At 36.0% G+C, this 23,294-nt stretch overlaps 3 protein-coding genes across 5 annotated transcripts; 1 reads left to right on the top strand and 2 right to left on the bottom strand.

Annotated features, from left to right (window-relative positions):
* Positions 1-1,318: 1,318 nt before the first annotated feature.
* On the bottom strand, positions 1,319-5,290 carry LOC125471665 (probable BOI-related E3 ubiquitin-protein ligase 3). 3 transcript variants are annotated; one of them, XM_048572357.1, is made up of 5 exons: positions 4,891-5,290; positions 4,710-4,784; positions 2,960-3,138; positions 2,416-2,865; positions 1,319-2,006 (listed from the first exon to the last, which is right to left on the bottom strand). In XM_048572357.1, the coding sequence occupies exons 4-5, from the start codon at positions 2,716-2,718 to the stop codon at positions 1,446-1,448; spliced, it is 864 nt and encodes a 287-aa protein (XP_048428314.1). In that variant the 5' UTR covers positions 2,719-2,865; positions 2,960-3,138; positions 4,710-4,784; positions 4,891-5,290; the 3' UTR covers positions 1,319-1,445. The 3 variants fall into 3 exon arrangements, with proteins under 3 accessions (XP_048428314.1, XP_048428313.1, XP_048428312.1); XM_048572356.1 differs by having other exon boundaries at positions 2,416-2,777; positions 4,891-5,289; XM_048572355.1 differs by having other exon boundaries at positions 2,416-2,777; positions 4,710-4,767; positions 4,891-5,289.
* A 13,100-nt stretch (positions 5,291-18,390) lies between these two features.
* On the top strand, positions 18,391-19,568 carry LOC125471340. The gene is made up of 4 exons (XM_048571654.1): positions 18,391-18,567; positions 18,716-18,821; positions 18,944-19,021; positions 19,339-19,568. Exons 1-4 carry the CDS (start codon positions 18,505-18,507, stop codon positions 19,392-19,394), a joined length of 303 nt encoding a protein of 100 aa, XP_048427611.1. The 5' UTR covers positions 18,391-18,504; the 3' UTR covers positions 19,395-19,568.
* A 502-nt stretch (positions 19,569-20,070) lies between these two features.
* On the bottom strand, positions 20,071-22,090 carry LOC125471339 (axial regulator YABBY 4). Its single transcript, XM_048571653.1, has 7 exons — positions 21,948-22,090; positions 21,658-21,795; positions 21,389-21,524; positions 21,235-21,283; positions 21,070-21,145; positions 20,869-20,979; positions 20,071-20,453 (listed from the first exon to the last, which is right to left on the bottom strand). Exons 1-7 carry the CDS (start codon positions 22,026-22,028, stop codon positions 20,376-20,378), a joined length of 669 nt encoding a protein of 222 aa, XP_048427610.1. The 5' UTR covers positions 22,029-22,090; the 3' UTR covers positions 20,071-20,375.
* Between the last annotated feature and the right edge of the window lie 1,204 nt (positions 22,091-23,294).

Raw genomic sequence — 23,294 nt, 5'->3', positions numbered from 1 at the left:
AAGGGTATCTGTTACCCGAAACCAACACAGATGGGTAGATAAAGAATGGGCATGATGCCAACTCTCTCTAGGGAGCTCGGTAAAATAGCCCCGTAACTTCGGAAGAAGGGGTGCCCCCTCACACGTTATGTATTTTAGACCTTAAATCTCAATGTGACTGGGTCCAGAAGCCAGATCAGAAGAGAATACATCTTCCAGTTGTACCTCTATTGAATGTATTTGGGCTGTTCTTCTGGCCTTGAATATTTGTGCACTAAATGCTAATAGGCCCTTGGGCTTTGGACCACAAGAGGATGGCTGGGAAACCCAGTGCTTAAGATATCAGATAAAATTCAGAAGAAAACCAGAAACCATATGACAATCGTTTACTTACCGTTGATGTGGTTATATTTTCATACAATTTTATCATTTTTTTTTATTGAATTTTGTCCATTTGAACAAGTTATATGTACTAAATTATATTGCTTTGATCTTTAGGCATTCGATATCGGGACTACATGAGTCGGGACTACATGATAAAAAGAAAGAATAAAACGAAGACTTGGACGCCTAAAGTAAAATTTAGTGCATATAACTCGTTCAAATGTACAAAAATTAAAGAAAATATACGATCAAAATGTATGAAAATATGAACACATTAGGACAGGTATATTGTAATTAATATCATACTCATGAATATAATATAAATGTCTTGAGATACAGTATGATGGATTGTCCTGGTGGTTAGAGTCTTCTTCTTCAATCCACTGCGTTCTAAGCTCAAACCCTTCTCTTAAACATTTTCCATACTTCAAATTTTAGTTTTATAATAAAATTAGATCCATCGAACCAGATCCAGATCATAAAATATTTATTGATAGGTGTTAACTAGTGTGGATGGCTGCCTGCCTCGGGTGGAGAAAGAATGATCATGTGCAGCTCATTGTTATTCTTTTTCCACATGACAGGCAGAAATATGGTTCCGTTCTTGTGCTGCTGCCACGATGGTGGTGGTGGCGGTGGTGCCTTTGTCAATCTGCCACGCGAACCCTGAGTGCTCAAGTGCTCTACCCAAATATTAAAGCAAAAACACCATTGGTGGTATGGCGACGGGCGACAGAGAATCGGATGAATTAGGTTCTCACCACTACCCTATAAATTATGCATTGCATATGCCACTTTGTTTTTGTTTAAAGCACTTATGCGCACAATCACATTTTAGAGACTGCTTTTCTAAAAAGCGCTTCTACAATTCAAATGCATTTTTAACTTTTTCTGTCGACTACAATGTAAAACACATTGGATAGCAAAAACGCTTTTATTTACTCTAAAAAATACGTAAAGCAAAAGCCTATAACTCATTTTATAAAGACAACTAGAACCTCTCCATACAAATTTTGATTTCAAAGAACAAAATCACACATTATCAACAGTGCATCACATAATTTTTTAAGTTGCTTCATAATTTAGGACAAGTACACTTGGAAGCTAGCAGTTTTCATTGACTCACATACAGGGCAAACATTGACAAAACCATCACAGTCCTTGCATAAACACAGGTGCCTACAAGGCATCAACAAGATTGACACCTCCTTCGCTTTGCATGCTCTACACGCTCTCGAACCCGTTTGCTCCTTCAACCCTAGGTAATTCTTCGGCACAGATTTCGCTGGTCCAACTGGGATAGTCAGGTAGTTATTTGGATCGATGTAGGAGGCAGCATCGTCAACTTCGCTGTCTCCAAATCCTTCCTTCCCTTGGTCCGCACCCTGCGAAATTGCTTGCTGGAGGTTGCTCTTCAGGGCATTAACAACCGACTCATTGTACTTTGCTCTGTAGTGCCAATTTTGCGCTTCGACAGCCACCTGTTTTATTCTATCAACCAATTCTTGATTCTTACGGTTCACGTTCTCAATTTCCAAGTCTTTCTCGCGCATCTTTTTGCTGACACCTTTCTCTATGGCAGCAAGGAAAGAAGCCGTATGTCTCTGCTTCATGTCCCTTGCCCCCTTTGCCAAGTGTTCCTCCTGTTTGATGAGCATCCAACATTAGATTTACATGAGCAACTAAATATAGTACGATGCTCACACACAGAAAAAGAGAAACGCACAATGACCTGTTCAAAAATTTTAAGCTGTTGGACTAGAATGTTCAACATTCAAACAGGATCTATACTTCTGAGTATGAATCATTGATCAAAGTTACAGCGAGAATGGATGATTTGTTATACCGTAAATAACAGACATCTTTAAGACAACATCTGTACGAAGTTAGAATGGAATTTCAAATTGTATGAGAAAAGACATAACTATAAAGTTGCAAATTGTCATCTAAAAATCAAAAGTTAAACCGATTTTACTTTGACAGACAACACATATCAAACCATATGCTGGAATATGAGAAATGTGGATATTTGTGCTTGAAGATCACAAGTACCTGAATTTTGATGTATTGATCAAACTCTTCCTTCTGTCGATCCAGCTCAGTCCTAATATTGTCACCTAGGGATAGGATCATTGAAGGTGCAGCTGTCATACTTCCACTCGCAGAAGTAACTGATGAGTTGCGCTCATCGTCATCATATGATAGCCTTAACCCCGTTGATACAGCATTTGGGTTTGGAATGCTAGCTGAACGATCGGCTTCATCTGGACAGACATTATAGTTCAAAGAAATCTGAAGCTTCTTCTGTCTTGAGATATCTTCCATTTCCCTGTTTCGTTTATTGGGCCGAAGCATGGGAGTGATATGCTCAGTGCCAAAATAATTTACAGGATCAACGTTACATCCAGCTTGTACTGCAACATCAGTTGAAATTCCATCTTAAAGACAATTCCAGAAAGGAAAAAGTTGATGCTGAATAAAGACTGAGTTGCAAGGTAGGAACTACATATCAACATGTAGAGATGATTAAAATCAATTAATCTAAATTAATTATGAAGTTCCAACCGGAACAAAGAATGTAGACACAACAACTTACCATTTCCAAACAGCTGAAGTTGACTTGAAGCATTTGTCGGATATGGGAATCGATTTTCATCCACGAAAACAGGAAGCATGGGGTTACTATTGTTGCCTCCCAACATTGTATAAGACAAAGTAACTACCTCAAATGTTTTCTTTAGGCGAAGGTTGGTAACTTAAACAGCAAGAATCAACCTGGAAAAGGGAAAATTTAAATCTTGAATTAGAACAAGTGGGGTAATGGCCAAGACCAAGTGCTTGTGAAGGATCTCCAGCAACAGCCAATGTACATAAAAAATAATCAAATCGTTTCCACGAGTTCAAGAAATAATCATCTAAAAGGCATGTAATGCTCAACCTTACTATAGATGGGTTTTTATATAATTAAGTAGATTGAGAGACCAAGTTACACAGAGACACGTCATTAGAGCAAGTGCATTGTGAAAATGGGTTTCTCCACAAAAATTAGGATATTCTCTTCATAATAGTAACATATTAAAATGCTTTATCATAAGCAGTTACAGAATAGTATAAGAGGTGGAAACAATGTTACAGTATATGCTTGAAAACACGAAGCAAGGAAATAGTTAAACAAAGTTGGAAACCCACATTTAAATTTTACTTCATTAAATTGAATACACCGCTTCTCCAGTGGGTCTACAACTTCAAGTAAAACTCCAAATGCGGGAACACTACAGACAGGATTAACGCTAGGGATGAGGGTATCCGTTATACATAAACTGCTGGCTTTAAATGAAAATTGATTTTGAATTAACATAGACCGTAGATGCAAGTAAAAAAAGAAAACGACAACCCTCGTTCAGCTCGCATCTAAAGTTGTTAAGTCTATCTTAATACGCCGTCCTGTTGACGCTGAATTGGCTCAAGCTATAATGAGTTTGATGGTGTTAAACTAGGTATCGAGTTCAATCTACAGCTAAAATGGAAAGGAGCTAGGGCTCTTCACTTCGTTTACTACATAAAAACTCGAGAGAATGCATGTCAATGCACATTATATAATATATGCAGAAGCATTTGCAATATAAATCTCTACATCAGTTGCATCTACAAATCCAAAAACATTGAAGATCAAAACAAAATGCTGAATGCATCACAATGCAGAAGTCTCAATATTTTAATGCAGCTGTAAATCTAAACTCTGTAACTTCAAATCATGATTGATATACTGCAGGAAAAAATGAAGTCAATCTTGTCATCTCCTGTCAGTAGCGTTGGAAACAAGGAAAACTTAACATTACTCAAGACCTGACCCGAACGGAAAAAACAAAAGCAGCCAATAAAAGTAATCGCACTTCCTATAAATCGATAACATCTACCAACACAAACGCAATCATAGATAGACAACATACACACATGCGATAAACTCAGAGCATATCGATGATTCCAGAAACGAAAGACACAAAACAAAGCTCGATAGATAAATCAATAAACTGAATGTGCTACAAAAGAGATGAGATTTGATATACCAGAGGGTGCTGTAATATTCAACAGAGAAAAAAAATTGGAAAACTCCTATCTAAGTTAAGAGGTTAGGAAAATCCTGAAAATATGGAAAGTCAATAAGATACCAATCTAAACAAGGAAAAAAATGCAATCTTTTAGATCGTTTACAAAAAGAATTCAATGCCAATCTAATCTCCTACTGAAAAGATTATTCCTTTCCAACAAAACATTACCTAACATCCACAAAAAATCAATAACCCAACAAAAGAAAGTGCAGCAGCATCACAGATAGAGCAAGTTACCTCAATATCCAAATCCTCTTTGATTCAGTCTCAAGCAAAATCGGTGCTTGCCCAGATCCTGCAATCACATGCCAACTCCAATCAGACCCAGAAAACCACCCAAAAAAATTTTTATTAAAAAAAAAAAACCATCACAAAAGTTCCAGAATTTAACAGGAAAAAGTAAAAATAAGATGAATACCTCAAGAATGCACTGCTTTTTCGATAACCGATCGTTTGGAATCTTCTGGGAGATGATGCTTAAGCTTCCCAGAAGGAGTGAAACGCAGAACCCAGAAAGATAAAGGATCAAGAAGTAAAATTTGGAAGAGTAAAAGGGAGAGGAAGATCTGAAAGATCGAAACCGGATAAATTAAAGAGTGGAGTTACTGTGGTTTGGAAGAAGATGGAGGATCAAAATATTATGAAGAAATGGAAGGAGGATGGATGAGAGTGGGAGAGAGTGCCCAAAACCCAAAATTTATTCAATCCAAATCACACGCATTACACACATGCATACATATCTCGGTGCTTGTGGTTACGCAAACGGATTGCCGTTCTCTCTCTGTCTCTCTCTCCTTTTATTTTTGCAGTTTTCATTTACTTTCAAATTGTAATTAGAAAGTGCTATTAAACAACTGAAAGTACGGTTGGTGATATTAGTTTTGGGTTTTAAAATCACTTCATATCTTTTTTGCATGAATCATTTAAAATATTTTTTCATTATTTCTTGAATTTTTATTGAGAATTGCTTTAAAAAATATTTTACCAAAAATGCTTTTAGTCTTTTAAAAGTAATTTTAAACAAGCTCCTATGTTTCAGTTATAATTGTCTCTCTTATCTATATGATTGTGTCAGTATCAAAAAGTTCAACATCTATTGACATCGTGCACAATTTATATTCTACCACCTAAAAATTTATATTTATTTCGATTAATGACTTATATTCTACTATCTAAAAATCATAAATTAAATTGATTAGCGAGAATGGTTGATCTCATCAATTTGTTCACTCATATGTTTATGACTTTTATCTCATTTCAGAGTAATAAACATATATAGAGAAAGTTAATCTCTTTCATATATAGTTGTGGATAAGAATTAAAAATAAAATGAGAAAATCTAATATTTATTTTTATTTTTGTGTTTTTATCTTGAAGAAGTTTTTTATTTTTTATATTGAGAAAGTTCTCGAAGAAGTTCATATATCTCTTAACTCCAAATGCAACCGTTTGAAAAAAGTTGTTCGGTTGTGCACTTCCCCCGCACTCACTCACTTTTTTTTTTTTTTTTTCCATCACGAATTACTACCTTATTTATTTATGGTTCCTTATTTACTTAAACATAATTACCACTAGCAATTGAAACGTGTGCAACAACGGGAACCAAATTATAATTTCTTATTTTTTGTATTTTTCTTGAGAAAAGTCATAGAGATGCATGATGCATCTATTCATGCAAACAAACACAAATTAAAATTGAAAACACAAATAATTGATGACAAACATGCTACCGATGGGAAGTGCGATAGTTGACGTGAAGAGAAGAAGTCCTTTGATGAGGAGAGAATTTTTTAGTGTGCGTTCTCGACACAACAAAAAATTTCTCTTTGATGAGAAGAAGTGAAAAAATTATTTCTCACGGTAGTTTTAGATTTTTTTTTTTATTATAATTGTTTTAATGATTATTCACAATTATTAATTTGATTATTTGACATGAATATCCACAATTATTAAACCTTGTTATTAAAGTGAAGTTATGAACATAAGGGTAGAGTTGTCTTTTTATGTGTTTTTATTTACCAACTTTTACTGGTTGGCCGTTGATTCCAAGTCATAAATATAATTAAAAAACCTACCAAATCATATAGGAAGTAACGATTCGTTCGATGGTAACGGACCAAAAAGGTCGTTTTCGAGACGAAGGTGCAAGGCTTGGTTGGTAACAAAGACAAGGCCATTTACGAAGGTGCGAGGCTTAGTTGGTAGCAAAGACAATGGCATTTGGTAAAAACAACACACCATTTCCATCGGGACGTCCAACAAAATTATTAAACGAGTTGAATTATTAGGATGCATTTTTACTTACCGTTCTCAAGTGATGATAATATTCGACACTCACAAACCGTGATAATACTCTCTACGTATTGCCACTAAATAAGTTTAAGTTTGAATTTTGTGACTATCTACTACACAAATATCATATTCAAAATCATTTACTTGTAATAAATGAGATGATAAACATCGAAAAAAATATTCTCAAATTATTATGATGGGGGTATGGACGACATGTCGTGTGGTATGGGTAGAATTAGTACGAGAGCGGAGGAGGGGAGGGGGCCATCGGTCAGAAACTAATTGAAATTATTAAAAGCGGGAATTTTGGGGTGGGGGGTGGGTGTGTTGAGGAAGCTGGCTACCTCATGGCTGACTGAATGGGATGGGTCCCACCGGAGAGCGGCCCCCACGCACCCGTTTTGTCGTTGGAGGGTAATTTTGGCGGGTGAGCGGACAGACGAGGAGCCATCATCAGCATCAAACCCCATCATTCACGGATTAGAGAGTAGACATAACGGACCAACAACACCAGAATATATTAATTAAAAAAAAAAAAAAATTAGAACCTTCGAGACCCAAATATTTTCAGAAAATAATTTGCACAAAGAACTGAGAAGAAGAAATTTTATGCGAAGGGGCGGATTCAAACTTAGAGAGATTTTTCAATGTGACCGTTATATGAGGTGGTATATCACGTGTCGTTATATAAATGGTAGGATATATATGTTAAAATGTTAATAACTTAAAAGATGAATTTCCTATCATTTGCATAAAAACACGTGGTATACCATCCGTATTCCCGTCACAACTAAAAATTCATCTCGAACTTGAAGTGTATTCGAGAAACACATCTGCTCAAGCTAATTTGATGACGCCGCGTTTGCAAGGGTTGAGTGGCGTTGAAGTTTTGGTTTTTGGTTGCCATCCGATGACACCTTTGCAAGTTTATAAAGACCAGTCTAATGCAATTTCTTAATTATACGGGTACCAATTATATATTGGCCATATAACCAAATCCGAACCAAATCATAAAATCAAACACGAAAATAAAACAAAGTCAGTTGTCCCATTACAATTATGATACAAAACCAACCCCATATAGTTGAATTTGAATTTCTGTGCACTGAACATTTGAACATGCATTTTTTAAAGAATAAACCAAAAACTTGGTGTACATCATAATCAAGAGACGAGTATTTTTGAAATTATGAAAAGAAAAAAAAAAATAGTTAATGAGGTAAAAACATCGTCTGCTCTTTCAGAGGAAACAAAGTTCTGGAACGATAGACTTCTTCCATTTTCTTGTTTAGGTAAAGATTGTTTTCAGTACTTTAAAATGAAAAAAAAATAAAAATATAGATCACGTGATTAAAAAAAATTCAATCATCAACCGTTAAATGTTGTTTAAAAATCATGGTTTTAAAAATGGTATCACTAGCATTTTCCAAAAAAAAAAAAAAAAAATCCTCCGAAAATATAGTCATATGTCAATGTAACCATGACCAATGGTCAAGTGGGAATGCAGTAGAATTCTAAATCAGGTTTGTTCTCAGGTCTTGGGTTCTAGGCACGAAACAGCCAAAAATATGCGTGATTCTTAGGTTGAAAGTTTTGAGAAGATGTGTATCATTTGTTGTGGACAAGGATGAGCTGAAATGTCTTTAACCTTTCCAGACCTCATAAGAGCAACTCCAGCGTTGGAGCCCTCCCCCTGGCAATACACTATTCAATCCACCTAATGAACAGTAATTGCCCTTAATGAACAGTAAGTAGCCCTGGCAATAGATTTTGCATCTCCACCGTTACACTTCTATAGCCCTGGCAATAGGCAATAAAATATTAGTATTTTTTTTATTTATAAAATTAATACAAAATAATTTTAAATGTAATATCGGATAAGATTTTTAATCGTTGTCGGTGCGCCACGTGTCATTATCCTAAGTATTATTAAATAATACAAAATAAATAATTATAATATGGATTTCTGATAAGATTATTAACCAATCACGTCGCGCCACGTGTCATAATCGGTTCACAATCTTTGAGGATAGATTTCCATCAGATTTTAAACGAATGACGGCATGCCACGTGTCATAATCTGTTAACAATCTTGGATGATAGATTTCCATCAGATTTTTAACGAATGACGGCATGCCACGTGGCATTATGCAGAACCTAATCCTTTCTGAATCCTCTATATAATCCACCATCCATCTTCACAAATCTCACACCAAAATTCTCAAGATCTCTATCATTATTCATAATTTCTGCTTCCTTATTCACAAAAATCAGTTTCAATATTCATAGTTTCTGTTTCTTTCTTTCAATGTCTTCTTCTTCTTCCTCAAGGATGATGTGGGAATTGAATCAGGAAGAGGAAGACTTGTTTAACCAATCAGAATCAATGTTCAATCAGCAGGGGGTAAGAAATGAGAGGGAAGAAGATGAGGAGCGTCAAATGAGAGATGACGACATAAGAAGGGGCAGAGCCTCACATTCCCGTCGAGTCATCCAAGCTGCGGCTCAGATCTGCAGGCCAAGGCGTTCCGGAAACCTTGATAGAAGCAGGCAACGACGAGGTATGGAACTCTTGGATGATTATTTTGTTCCTAATAGTGCATTCCCTGATACGTACTTTAGACGTCGTTTTAGAATGGAACGACATTTGTTCAACAAAATCATGATTGCTGTTTGCAACCATGATTCTTATTTTGTGCAAAAAAAAGATGCTTTTGGTGCTATGGGTCTACTACCGGAGCAAAAAATTACTGCTGCCTTGCGGATGCTTGCATATGGAGCATCTGCAGACCAAGTGGATGAGATAACGAGGATGGGGCAATCAACCATTCTTGAGTCCCTGATGAGGTTTTGCGGAGCAATCGAATCTATCTACACCGCTGAGTACCTCCGCAAACCCACACACATGGACTTGGAGCGGCTGTTGAAGAAGGCGGAGATGCGTGGCTTTCCTGGGATGATTGGAAGCATTGATTGTATGCACTGGACGTGGAAAAACTGTCCAAGTGCATGGCAAGGCGCTTACGGGGACAGAAAAGGGGCAAAAAGTATCATTCTGGAGGCGGTGGCATCTTTTGATACATGGATTTGGCACGCCTTTTTCGGGGTCCCGGGAGCTCAAAATGACATCAACGTCCTTGCCCAATCCCCAGTGTTCAACGATGTCCTGCAAGGAAAGGCACCAAAAGTTACATATGAGGTCAACGGACGTATGTACGACGGGCCATACTACCTAGCTGACGGCATCTACCCGCGCTGGTCAACATTTGTCAAAACAGTGCCACGTCCGCGGAGTGCGAAGGAAAAACACTTTGCAAGTTGTCAAGAGGGGTGCAGGAAGGATGTGGAGCGTTGTTTTGGTATCCTCCAAGCTCGCTGGGCGATCGTCAGGGGTGCTGCCAGATTGTTTGATGTAGAGTCGCTTCGATCCATCATGATGACGTGCATCATTCTTCACAACATGATTGTGGAAGATGAGTACGATTATGAAGCTGTTGATGAATATGAGCCAGACCCGATGAACAATTCAAGAACACGTATATATTGTGCTCATGACGCCACCGATGACCCCGTACAACATGAGCCATTACAAAGGGATGGACGTTACAATGAAAGGCTCATTCAACGATATACTGCATTTCAAATGCCAGACATGCACAATGCCCGACAAATTGACTTGATAGAGCACCAGTGGGCATTGAAACAAGCTGAGGATAATTAAGTTCATTTTAGTGTGTTATTTTGAATTTGGTATGTTTATGTTATTTTATTTGGTGTGTTTTATTATTTGCTATGTTTATGTAATTTTTTTATGTTTATGTTTATGTAATTCTTAGTATGTTTATGTTTATGTTTATGTAATTTTGTTATGTTTATGTTTATGTAATTCTTAGTATGTTTATGTTTATGTTTATGTTTATGTTTAATGGACTTTTAACAACATAAATAACTTACCAAATTAAATAACTTACCAAATTAATTCTTAATATAAATAACTTACCAAATTAATTTGAATAAATATTCATGAACATGGAAACAACATAAATAATACAAACAATAAATAATAAATTACAACCCAAAGTGATTGGAAAATTATGGGCTCCGATTACAAAAAGTACTCTATTCATCATCACTTAACCAATTTGTGCTGCTAGGATGATCTTCTCTTGCGGTGCTAGAACCACCTTGGCTTGCTATTGTTTCTCTTGCACGCCTCCTTCGCACCACGTCCGCTTTCTCTGACTTCCAAAAAAATTTAGAATTTGGAGACTTCCCTTCTAAAGACATGTTCATAATCTCACGATCTTGTTGAGCTCGTCTTTCTTCTCTAACATGTTCCCTTTCTTGCCTAAGTAGCTCTCTTTCTCTCTCATTAGCATAAAATTCTCTCTCAACAGCTGCTGCTTTTGATGCCTTATCAGCCTTATCAGCCTCATCTTTCGCCAGTTCCCTCGCCAAAGTCAATTCACCTTGGCGAGTAAGTTCTTCCATGAACTTTGCATAATCGTTTTTGGAAGCACTCCCTTTTCTCTTTGAAGCCTTCTTACCTTGAGGCCTAATTGGAAAACGGGTCGAACCCGACGCTTGTTCAGGGAGGGGCGTTTCGGGTACTTCTTCTGCATCATCTCCTCTCTCATCATCGGGTGTAGAGTGTAGAGGGGTGCTGTTCATGTGCACTTCTGGACCAACTGGCACAACTCTAAATTTAGGACAATCTTTGACAATATTCCAACATTCCCACCGGTTGAATGATTTATTTTTGCTTTTGGTTTTGGCAGCGTACCAAGCTTGTGCTTGAAGTTCCTACACAATAAAAATAAGTAACAAATAAATAATTATAATGAAAATAAGTAACTAGCAAATATATACATATATATATATATATATATATATATATATAAGTAACAAAGATAATGAAAATAAGTAAGAAGGCTTCAAGTTTAGTAAATAATTTTAACCTTAAATATACACATTTTTTTTTCTTAATGTAAGTGATATTATACATTAATTTTAATGAAAATAAGTAACAAATAAATAATACAAACAACATAATTATAATGTAACAAATAAATGTAACAAATAAGTAACAATAACATAATTATAATGTAACAAACAAATTAATAATACAAACAACATAATTATAATGTAACAAACAACATAATTATAATGTAACAAATAAGTAACAATAAATAATAAATTTTGTACGTAACAAATAAAGAATACAAACAATAAATAATAATATCTTGTTACCATATCCGAGTAATTTTCCCCACTTCGAATATTATTACTAGCTTGTGCCAAAGCGTCTCTCCACGTACTAAACGATTGGCTAAGTAATTTCCAACGACTGGACATCGATTCTTTGGTTCTTTGCCCACCAATTTTCTCAAGAAAATTTGTATGAATAAGACTCCACATTTCTCGCAACTGCATCTCATTACCCGTAAGCGAACTATGAGTAACTTCAACCCAGCTAGTACACAACGCAACATCTTCAATAAGCGACCAATTCGTACCTGCACCAGTGGTCATTTTGTTGAAAAAAAATGGATTCAAACTTTGAGACAAAGAAAGGAATGTGATTGAAAGTAGTTGAGAAAATATGAAATTGTTGTGAAGGTAGATGATAATGAGAAGGTATTTATAGAAAAGTAAAAACAATTTTTTTTACAATTTTTTTCAGATTTTTCAGATATTTTTTTGAATTTTTTTGAATTTTTTACAATTTTTTTTAAATTTTTATTCAATTAATTAATCTCTGCCGTTGGATATAAAAAAATTTGAATTCCAACGCTCCAGATTGTGCCACGTGTCACACCGGTAACTTTTCAGATTTTTAAAACTATTTTTTCATTTATTTTTTAATTTTTAAAGCATTTTAATATCCACCGTTGATCTCAGATCGAACGGTGGATATTAAATCTGACAGTTTGAATTTTTTTTACCGTTGAGATCTAACGGTCCACATTAAGTGACCGTTAGGATCTAACGTACCGTGGGAAGCCACGTGGCTTCCCAACGGTAACAGACAAACCTTTTTTTTTTTCTGATTAACGTGTCAGGACGCGCCCCCACGCGCGGGTGGGGTGCACGCGCCTGACACAAAAAAAATAAAATATTACGCTGACGCCATCCTGGCGTCAGCCTTGCGTCACTCCCACCTCGGGCTCAAGGGCTGGCAATCCCTCACGGGCCTGGCCCTCGGGCCTCCCCCGTCCCCCGGCCTGCGTCACGCTGGACGCCGTCCACCGGCCCTCGGGCCTTTGTTCTGGAGCCGGTCCCCCGAGCTAAATGCAACGGTGGGAGTGCTCTAAGTGACAATAAGATACATTATTTTTGAAGATAAGTGATAATAATATTACTGATTAGGACGCTTTCTTTGAGGATTCGTCCACTGGATTGGTCGAGGTCAAGCTTCTATCCTATTCCTATGTCTGGCCATTGTTTTTTATATGAGGATTGTATTGACTCCAAAACAATTACAATGCTAAAGCAGTTTTTGAATTGAACTAAAAGAGACATAAAAATAAAGAGTAAACATTTCTAATTTGACCATTTAGTACCTAACTTAATGACAATATTCTCCTCCTAATCTAGAAAGTATGTATATTATTAAACAACAAGATGAGATGGTCGGCAGACCCAAAGCACATAGAAAAGTGGCTCGCTTTGTTGTTGCTTGGATCAAAAGTAAAAAATAATTTGGCAGCAAGCAATCGGCAGGCAGGCATGCAATCTCTGAAATCTTCTCCTTTCTCTCTTTCCTTGTTGTTTGAATAACGTGAAGAAGCATCGTTAGCGGTACAAAGAAACTGTCCGCACATATGTACAAATCATAGTGCGTGTCGCCAAAAATTCAAAATTTAAAAGCCGTTGAGTGTCAGTGTGTGGATGGATCGGGCTGCCTCCCCGCCTCACATGCATGCCTTTCAACAACACGTCATTGCACTGAAAGGAGCCTTCGGCCTGCATTTCCCATTGCTCATTTTCTGAGGCTTGTTTTTTTTTTTTTGGCAGGCTCTTGATTTTTCTTCGAAAACAGAATAATAATAGAGGGGTCGGTGGGTTTCATTCATCATCTGATCTGATCTGATTACCTCCCCACACTCCACATCACACTCAGACTTTGCATAAAATAATATCGTTTTTGTATATAAATATTGTCGAGTGATATCTACGATGAGGTTTTGTATCAAAAGGTACATTTGTGAAAGAACTAAGGGCGCGTTTACTAATTCATAATTAGATTGAGATGAATTGAATTGAGATGGAATCAGAATCAGATTTTTGTTGAAATTGTTTACTTAAACTGTCTGAAATTAGAATAGAAATGACATTGATATATTAAAATCGTTTACTAATTCACATAAATCGGAATGAAAAATAATGTGATTACTAAAATAAATATTTTAACTAATCTATGTTATATGCTAATTACTTTTAATTATTTTTTTTTAGTACAGAGAATACTTTTAGGCTACCTTTTTTTTAAAAGTAAACTTTCATATTTTCATATTTTTAATATTTTGTTGAGACCTCTACCACTCCGTCTCTCTGTCTTTCCCATATTTTCATTTTCTATGGTGACCCAATCCCTTTTCCCCACCCTTTAACCCATAGCCGCCTTTCCTGTAATCACCAGCCGGCTCCCCTTGCGCTCTCTCTCTCTCTCTCTCCCCTACAAATTCATCTCTCTCCACCTATTCTTGATTTTGTAAATGTTTAAACCGGCGAGATCGAGTCGGTGGATGAATTGAATTGATTGTGGTCGTCGCCATCAAAACTGAAATCCAAAATCTCCTATCTTCTTCCCTTCTGATTTTGGTCATGAAACCTGCACAATCCCACAAGCCATGAAATATGTATAATCTTTCTTGGCATAGAGAAGTGGAGATAGAGATAGAAGGAGAGAAGGGTAGTTTGGGGTAGAAAAGTTTATTCCGGATTGAGGCGTTCTTCCGAAGTTGAATTACTACCCATTGTTCAGTAATCCAATTCCGGAAAAATCAGTAACCTGTTTCCCATTTTAAGTGGGCCCCACGGATGCTTTCATTCCTCCAAGTCTTGGTAAACGCGTTGGATTGTGTGCAATTCCCCATTCCCATTTCCCTTACGTAAACATGCCATAAAAGAATTATGTATTTTTGACGTGATTCGTTCTCCTCTCTTTTTTCCTGTTGATCTGGACGTGATTTGGGGTCCTTGGGATGTATTTTAATATGAGTTTCTTTCTTGTAAATGTAAGGAAAGCAGGGGAAGTAATACATGCATATATATAGATCATCCCATCATATATATGAATTTATGAACCAAAGTCTTATCAATTTATTATTGAGAATCATGTTCAAGTGTAAACGCATGTATGAAAACGTATCATCTGCAACGAATGACATATATGGTAAGAATTCAATTGTCTAAAATTTTTGAGGATGTGAAGAATTTGGAAGTTTACCGAACCTTGCGTGAACTTATAAGGAGTTAGGTTATTCTTTATATTGTCAATTGACTTACGGTGAAATCTCAACTTCCTTCAAAGCTCATGGAGAAATCAACTGACAATGCCTGAGTTTGGTACATGTTTTCTTGGCGTTGGGTCTGGAATCTGGTCACTCTTGATCCTTATTACCATACTTGGAGGTTTGGAAGGTTAAAGAGCACGGTTTGAACTGCTCTTAATCACACAGGACAGTTCTTACAATATGGAAGTGAATTTCTCCAACTCATTCTCTGTTATTGTCCTTAGAAGGGACGAAGGTGTCACCGGGTCAGAAGGAATTGACACCTACAACCAAGTATCGCGTGCATTGTGCACTCCTTTAATTATCACGTATTTTTGTCTACATGATATGTATTTTCTTTAAAGTGAATTACACTTCTTACGCTTAGTTTGAAAACAAAATTCATGAATTGAAAAACTTGTCGTTCTCTTAACCTTGTAAATTATGACTTGTCATAGCACTTTAGAATGGTCATCTTAAGCTTCTCTCTCGCTTACTCTTTTATTTTTCTTCATTAGAAAATGTTTGAAGGCTACTTAAAAGTGCAAATAACAAATTCCTAAGTTATCAATTATTTTTCGATATGAATACATAAATCACTGTTCAAAAAACCGGCCTAGGAGTTAGGCAAAGGTTGGGCGTCCCCGATTAGAACCTAGGCGCCTAGGAAATCCGTGAAACCTCTAGGTGGAAATTAGGTGGTCTGGTGGCTCTAGTCCGTCCTAGGCAGTCCAATTCTTTTTTACTTTTTATTTTTAGGTTAAGGGTTTGGAGATAATTTCTTGTAAAATAATTCTTGACTTTCTTTGTTGTAAAATAACTCTGAATATATATTTCATTTTATGTATTCAATCAATTTTAGTACTGATAATTTATATATCCTTTCATTTTGCATTTATGTTTCCAAATACAATTATGTACACACACACACACACACACACACATATATATATATATATATATATATTTTAAGTATAATTGTATAAGTAGTCACGTATTTATATATTTTTATTGTTGTATAATCAATTTGATTAAGATTTAAAAAAAAAAATGCTTAGGCCACTCAGTACTACGGTCTGGTGACATTTATCTTCATTTGGAAGTGAGAGGTCTTAGGTTCAAATCTCATGGATGGTGAATTCGATACCAAATTAGGTTTTTCATTGTATGGTTAGCCGAACTCCCCTTCTCTTAGTATAAAAATATCGATGTACTAAAAAAAAAAAACCGCTTAGGCCCTAGACCCTAAGCCCTTATTCAACATCGACTAGAACCTAGAGCTTTTTAGAACCTTGAACGAAATCATAAGCAAATAATAACATTTAATAGATTTGATTTTTAAAACTTGAACAAATCCTCCAAAATATAAGTAATCAGTAATGCATTGTGTTCTAATCCTTTTTCTTTTGGAATGGTTGGCCGATTAAAGTTGAACTAGATGGAACCTCTCCTGACTTTAGGGGAATAAGTTCCATTTGTTTGCAACTAACAAGGCCATCAGGTGGTTGCACTACCTTTTTCTTCAATCAACGTGGTTATATACAAAGGCAACAGTTGTCAATAGAATAAATAATAATTTACTCGATGATGGTGGCAATGGCATGGTGTGTAAGATAATCAATTAAATAATGATAATTAATCAGGTGGATTAGTCACTCGATTAGGCCATGAAGATGGTGGAACTGAACATATGCGATGAATTAAGGGTATGGTCAATTGACTTTTCTGCTAAGTTGGGGGCAATTTGGCTTTGTGTAAATGGATTGACTTGTTCATCATCTCCTTTCTTTCTTTCTTTTTCCTTAAAAAGAGCATTAGTTGGTGGTTTCGTCATGTTAGTTTATCATTTTGGAGGACGGACACAGATGCATTTCAGCCTTGTCTTGGCCGCCACCATCATATGATTCATTAATGCTAAGAATCGAACCCAAAACATACCGTGTAGAATACAAGTTTAAAATTCGTCCTCAATTGAACTATCTCGTGGTGATTCATCATAGTATCTATTCTTTCATTGACATGTTTTTATTGTGGTGTGGGGAGAATGAGGCTGGGACCAAAGCATTGAGGCACATAAGCTTCACACCAATCTAGAATAATATTGACCCAAACCCATGAAGAACAAATTCACCCATTAACAAAAAAATAAAAATAAGGAGATTTTCATACTTTTATATGGTCCCATCCATCCCATTTTCAGAGTGAAGGATAACCTTTTTATCTTATTTTGATGAATTTGATTATTAAAGGTGTGAATTTTAGAACAATTGAGATCATGCGCCACAATAACAAAAATAAAAACACAACCATTTTCTCACAATGACAATGTATAGTTTGACAAGGGTTGGACGAAGTTCATGGTTTATAGGCAAGCAAATTAGATTCCCATTAAAATAAAATAAGGGATTGGACTGCAAACAATTTGTGGTTAAAATGTTAAAATTATAAGAAATGAAAAAGAAGAAATTGTACATTTGTCTAAAAAGTATTCAAAATCGAAAAAACTGAATTTTGGAAAGGTCATTATGTTTCAATACACTATGAGATGAAAACGAAAAAACAGTATATTTATATACTTAGTCTAAAAAAGTAATGAACGTATAAAATAGAGAATCTATTTGGATCTAAAGTTCTGAGTTTAATTTTCTCCTTTTAATATCATTTGTATCACAATAGAGATTTATATTATATATCATATAACATCTATATTAATTCATGTATCACACGATACTACATCAAGAGGCCTAACATATACATAACACAATATTTACTCATGGCAACTTGCAAGTAGAATGTACGACCGGAAAATAGGTAGCAAGTTAATGGGTGGGATTGGTCCTAGATAGCTAACTAGGGCCTATATGCTGGTTGGTTCAAGTCATCAATCATCAAGTGAAGTGGCTAGAGCCATAGCCACGCATTTGTCATCTCATCATAAACGCAAATATATGTCTTCTCTTATCTTTTTGAGTCTTTGCAGATGAGGTGAATCTATCGTTTGGATTTCTAGTGCTATTTTGGCCCTTCGCTTGGATATCTGTGGATAACAACATTTCCCTAGTATTTTAGGTCGTCTTTTGTTATATATAACCCCTCTAAATAGTATTTTTTTTATATTTGTTTTCTTTCTACATCTCTCTCTCTCTCTCTCTCTCTCTCTCTCTTTTCTATTCTGTTCTTCTTTTAGCTGTTCATACCTTTTGTTTTTGTCCAAACCCTAGACTCATCGAGACTCAGGAGAAATGTATCACAGTCATCACTTTGGTCCATGTCTTCATTGCCACCCTCAAAGCTACATTAGAATGGTACTCTCTCTCTCTCTCTCTCTCTCTCTCTCTCTCTCTCTCTGTGTCCCAGTACACACACATCGATCGCACTATATGCATGGCAATAGTTTCTAGTCTTATTTTGCATGGAAATTGTAGTACTGATACCGATACATATAAAAAACAGGTTCAACATCTTATTGAGAGATGCTTGCTACTTCACATGAATCGTGACCAATGCATAAAGGCACTAGCAGAGCATGCACGCATTAGGCCACTCGTCACGCTTACAGGTCTGTCTCTCGAGATTTTCTCAATTTTCAAGTGTAAAATACGTATATATGTGTGTGTGTGGCTAGTTAGTTGGTTTAATCGTGTATGTGTGAGTGCTGAAAGCATATATATATGGTTGCAGTATGGAGAGAGCTACAAAAGGAGAATAGGCACTTCTTCCAAGCATACTTCCACTCTATTTCTCCCAGACCTTTAATGGGTAAGAACCCAGCTCATCTCTACTTTTCTTATTTTTTCAGAATTATTTGCATTCAATACGCTCATAAATTACTCCACAAAATTAGATATATGTATATCTAACCCCAACCACACCAATACACACACACACACACACATATATATATGCATCATTGTAACTGTGTGACATTCAATCGGGAAGATTTATTCATATATGTATGTATGTATGTATATAAGGATACATACTCATACAGCAATGGGGCCTAAGAATAATTAATAAGATTTTTAAAATTATAGCAAACTTAATTATATGAGGTTGCTGCATTTTCTATGTTTCAGGCAGTTGTATTCAAAGGGGGCCAAGATTTGGAAGAAGGAAACAGCACTGGAAGTGAATGTGGTTTTTCTGATATATGTGTGAGGAAGTTAAACTAATTAATTACAACTCAAAACTAGCTAGCCATCATTTTGAATATCCTAGTTTGTAATTATAGCTGAAAATAACGTTCGATGATTTGGGAAAATGGATAAAATCCCAGTCAAGTATAAAATATTTTTGCTACTGATCATGACTGTGTGTGCCACAAATATAGGTTTTATCTAGTTTCCCACAAGGGCTGGGGCACTTTTTGAATGGTTTAAGTTGCGACTTTGCCTTAAAGATAGATTTTACTATGATTCATCAGCATCTATTTCCGTTGCCTGAATTTGTAGTCATTCAAACCAAGCATAGAGTTTATTGGAGGTAGGTAAATCAAGGAGACTCCCTTGGCCGAGAGAACCATGCATGAAAATTTCATCTGTTTCATGTGAACATGATCAAACATCTATATGTATATGTATATACATATAAACACATCACGTATCCATGCATCATTCACAATAATTATTGAAAAACATGGGCAAGATAATTAAACAAACGATGTATGACAAACTACTCAAACACATCCTAGTTTTGAAATGTGTCATTAATTGTCTCTTATAATAACAGTCCCAGCTAGTCTGTAACCAAGTCTCTGGCACATCTTATTGAGGAAATGTAGCTGTCACAACCATATGGAATTTGCATGCAGTCCATAACCATAGAGAAATTTGATTTACTTGGAAACTGAATTGAACTAGAAAACATTGAGTTTGTTTAACTGAACCAAATCAAATATATTAACTCTATCACAATCAGCAAGCTCATCTGAAAGCAAATCGATCGAGTACTACTTCTTTCTGCAGTCAGTGAAGACTTTTGTTATCAACATCTGAAACGAAAACCACATTCCCTAGAGAATCTACTCTTAAAATAGCAAATGACTGTAACCCTAAATCGTGGGCCTGAAAATCAAACGGCTTTCTTGTTATAGAAGTTTAGGTCAAGTCTTCATTCACTCGAAGGGTGTCCTTGCCCATATGGAATGCCTTGGGGCCTTTCTCTCGCGGGAACCTTTGCCATGTTCGACTGCCTGAAATTTTCACAACAGAAAGTTATGCATAAATACATGAGTGGCATAAATTAATTATTATACACACACACAAGGATTGTGACAAGCTTTGGGATATTCAATATTACTATTAGCCTTCCTGCAGCCCCCGGACCTGGATAATTGCTATATATTCTGATCATTAGCAGGATTAATTATATTAGAAATGATTACATTAAAAGTTTAGTCAGGGTTTAGTAACCTATAAACAAAATTCAATTAGGATTTACATGCTTGTGATCAATATTTTAATCACGCATGCTGCATAACTAAGATCTGTAAACAATAGTCAATTAGGGTTTACTTAATTGATTACTCTTTTGGCTTTCATGTTTTGTTAGGTAGAGTTGAAATTAATCTGATGATCAAAGTTGGGAACTTAGGGTCTTTGGTTTACCTCAGGCATATCAGATTTCCATGCCGCATTTTCCTCTCTCAGCTCGCTGCAGGTGCAACTCTCTCCATATGGACCATCTTCTTTGTACTGAATTGGAGGGAACTGTGCCCACTGCACATAATCAAACACGCAAAATCACAAAGTTAAATAGTACTATAATTCAATTTCATTACTGATCATCTTGGCTATAAAAGACCTTACATTTTTTGCAGCTGTACTGAAAGCTTCCTTATGAGTCATGCTTGGATTCTCAGCCTTAAGCCTCCTGATTTCTTCCCTGTTTAACAGATGAAAGTAGTATAAAAGTTTTAAAACTCCCCATTGAATCTCAATCACATCTTATGCATGTAAAGTGAATAATCTTACTTGATAAATCGGTTGTAAGCCGATGGAGCTCGTTGTCTCTTCTCCGGCGCTACATACAGATTGATAATAGTAATTAAGATAAGGTTGATGCATTGCACCAAATCATGTATGGATTATAAACATAAACCAAACTATGTATGGATTATAAACATACGTTTGTTAACAATGGGATTCATGGAGATTATATCCTCATCTTCATTGTCAGAATTGGAAATCACCATTGATGGGCTGCGCATGTCCAAGGAGTTTTGCTTCTCCACCATTTCCTCCAAGCAAAGTTCTTCTTTTTGCTACAAAGAGATCAAAAATTTCACAGAGACACTATCATATTGATTAAGACCTAAAAACCCTATGAAATATAAAGATCCAGATGAGATTTATATATAAAAAAAATTACTCATACATATATAGGTTTATATGTACCTCATCTTGGGTAAGTGAAGCTAAGAGATGAAGGGGAACAAAGGAGGCCTTCATCATGTTCACTGATAGGAGGCAACTGCAGTGACCACATCGGACCGTGACGGCCAACATTGACAAGCTGCTGCATGGGACGCTCACCTACGTTTTTACATAAAACCAATCGGTCAAACTTGCCAAAATAATAGAAAAGAGTAAGAAACAGATCAAAACCCAAGAATTAATTCAGTCATGCTAGCTTTATCAAAATTTTCTCAATCTACTAGTAAAAAAGAGGGCAAATATTGAGTAACCAGTAGTATGGTAGTGCAGAAGCCACATTGGACATAGCAAATCTGGTCTGGAAGATCGAAGAGATGATTCAGTGTTGACATGTTTGTGTGTTTTCTAGAGAGAGAGAGAGAGAGAGAGAGAGAGAGAGAGAGAGGAGGTGAACAAAAGTAAGTGTTATAAAACGGGAGGATTTATATAGAAGCTGGAGGACAATCATCATAAATAAAAAAATCATTATGAATTACTAAATCACTAACTTTCGTTGACGATTATTACTTAGTCATGGTCAATATGCATAAGTACTTCTATGTGATTTGATCCACGTTGTTTGAGGAAAAAGACGTGTGCTAGGTTTCACTGCTATATCAACGTGAAGTGGGGATGGTGAGTAAATAAATGTTGAAGCACTTCAGATTGTTTGAAGTCTAGGGTTCTTTATCACTCCATACCCAAATTACAGGCACACCCCTAAACCCTAAAATGGTGAAAATGGCAACACCTTTGCAGCCATATCTATTTCTGATGTAAAACTTCAATCGAACGGCAGGTGAGTAGAGTGATTAGCTAGCTAGGATTAGAGAAGCTCCTTTAGTTTCATGCGTTATTTTCTCCATAAATTGACTCTCTTTTCTCCCACGTGAAAGTGAAAGTGAAGGTGCAGCAAGTTTTACCATAAGTAATAAAGTGGATGTTTCTAGAAGCATGCATGGAGAAGGAAAAGTGGCATCTTAGAATTTGTCTTTTCCTGAAAGAAGAGCAAGGTCCAATTGATATAGGAAGGTCTCTCGACTCTCTCCTTTGCTTTTTGTGCTGCCCAGTTTTGGTTCATAAATGACCTATATCTACTGCACCAGTTACCGTTTTAACTAATTGACATTGATCCACTATGTGGTAATTAACTCTCCCCCATGTGGTTGTAAGTGAGAGTTCAAGATCAAAGGTCCCCACATCCCCACAGATTGAAAATTGAAAACTCAAATGTGCATATATATATTTGCTGTCACGCAAAAATGAGTGTCAGTCAGGTCATTGTTAATTCCTCATTGTCAATATTTTTCCTAACCCTAGGGACAGTCAGTACTAACATTTACAGTAAGAATTTTGAATTCCTCTTGAACTAATTAGGAGTTTTAGTTTTAGTTTTGGTATGAAGCAGAGGTAACTAAGTTGTGATTGTTTGCAAGGAATCAAGAAACATCGAGATCTAATTCCATATCTCTTACAAATATTCATGTTTTGGTTGTCCCTAGCGTGAAGTCTTTCATGTCTAATCTCTATTTTTGTTTTTCATTACTTGTTGGTTAGAGCCTAATCATCTATAGTTTTGTTAAGAAATGGGTTTCTAGCTATCATTATGTGTGCATTGT

This window comes from the organism of the source record quoted next, unplaced genomic scaffold (assembly GCF_019419815.1).
Source record: "Pyrus x bretschneideri cultivar Hongxiangsu unplaced genomic scaffold, Pyrus_bretschneideri_v1 Contig6, whole genome shotgun sequence".
NCBI lineage: Eukaryota > Viridiplantae > Streptophyta > Magnoliopsida > Rosales > Rosaceae > Pyrus > Pyrus x bretschneideri.
The sequence above is the reverse complement of the archived record's forward strand: the minus strand, read 5'-3'. Positions and strand labels throughout refer to the sequence as shown.

What these genes read in the sequence shown, in the direction of transcription:
- LOC125471665 (XM_048572356.1), bottom strand. Translation starts at nt 3,065, where the DNA reads ATGTTGGGAGGCAACAATAGTAACCCCATGCTTCCTGTTTTCGTGGAT. An exon ending in ACTTCAGCTGTTTGGAAATG is followed by an intron (nt 2,778 to 2,959) that starts GTAAGTTGTTGT and finishes CTGATGTTGCAG; the next exon opens with TACAAGCTGGATGTAACGTT. An exon ending in ATCAATACATCAAAATTCAG is followed by an intron (nt 2,007 to 2,415) that starts GTACTTGTGATC and finishes CTCATCAAACAG; the next exon opens with GAGGAACACTTGGCAAAGGG.
- LOC125471340 (XM_048571654.1), top strand. Translation starts at nt 18,505, where the DNA reads ATGTATCACAGTCATCACTTTGGTCCATGTCTTCATTGCCACCCTCAA. An exon ending in CTCAAAGCTACATTAGAATG is followed by an intron (nt 18,568 to 18,715) that starts GTACTCTCTCTC and finishes TATAAAAAACAG; the next exon opens with GTTCAACATCTTATTGAGAG. An exon ending in TTCTCCCAGACCTTTAATGG is followed by an intron (nt 19,022 to 19,338) that starts GTAAGAACCCAG and finishes TCTATGTTTCAG; the next exon opens with GCAGTTGTATTCAAAGGGGG.
- LOC125471339 (XM_048571653.1), bottom strand. Translation starts at nt 22,028, where the DNA reads ATGTCAACACTGAATCATCTCTTCGATCTTCCAGACCAGATTTGCTAT. An exon ending in GAATCCCATTGTTAACAAAC is followed by an intron (nt 21,284 to 21,388) that starts GTATGTTTATAA and finishes ATCTGTATGTAG; the next exon opens with CGCCGGAGAAGAGACAACGA. An exon ending in GGAAATCTGATATGCCTGAG is followed by an intron (nt 20,454 to 20,868) that starts GTAAACCAAAGA and finishes TGAAAATTTCAG; the next exon opens with GCAGTCGAACATGGCAAAGG.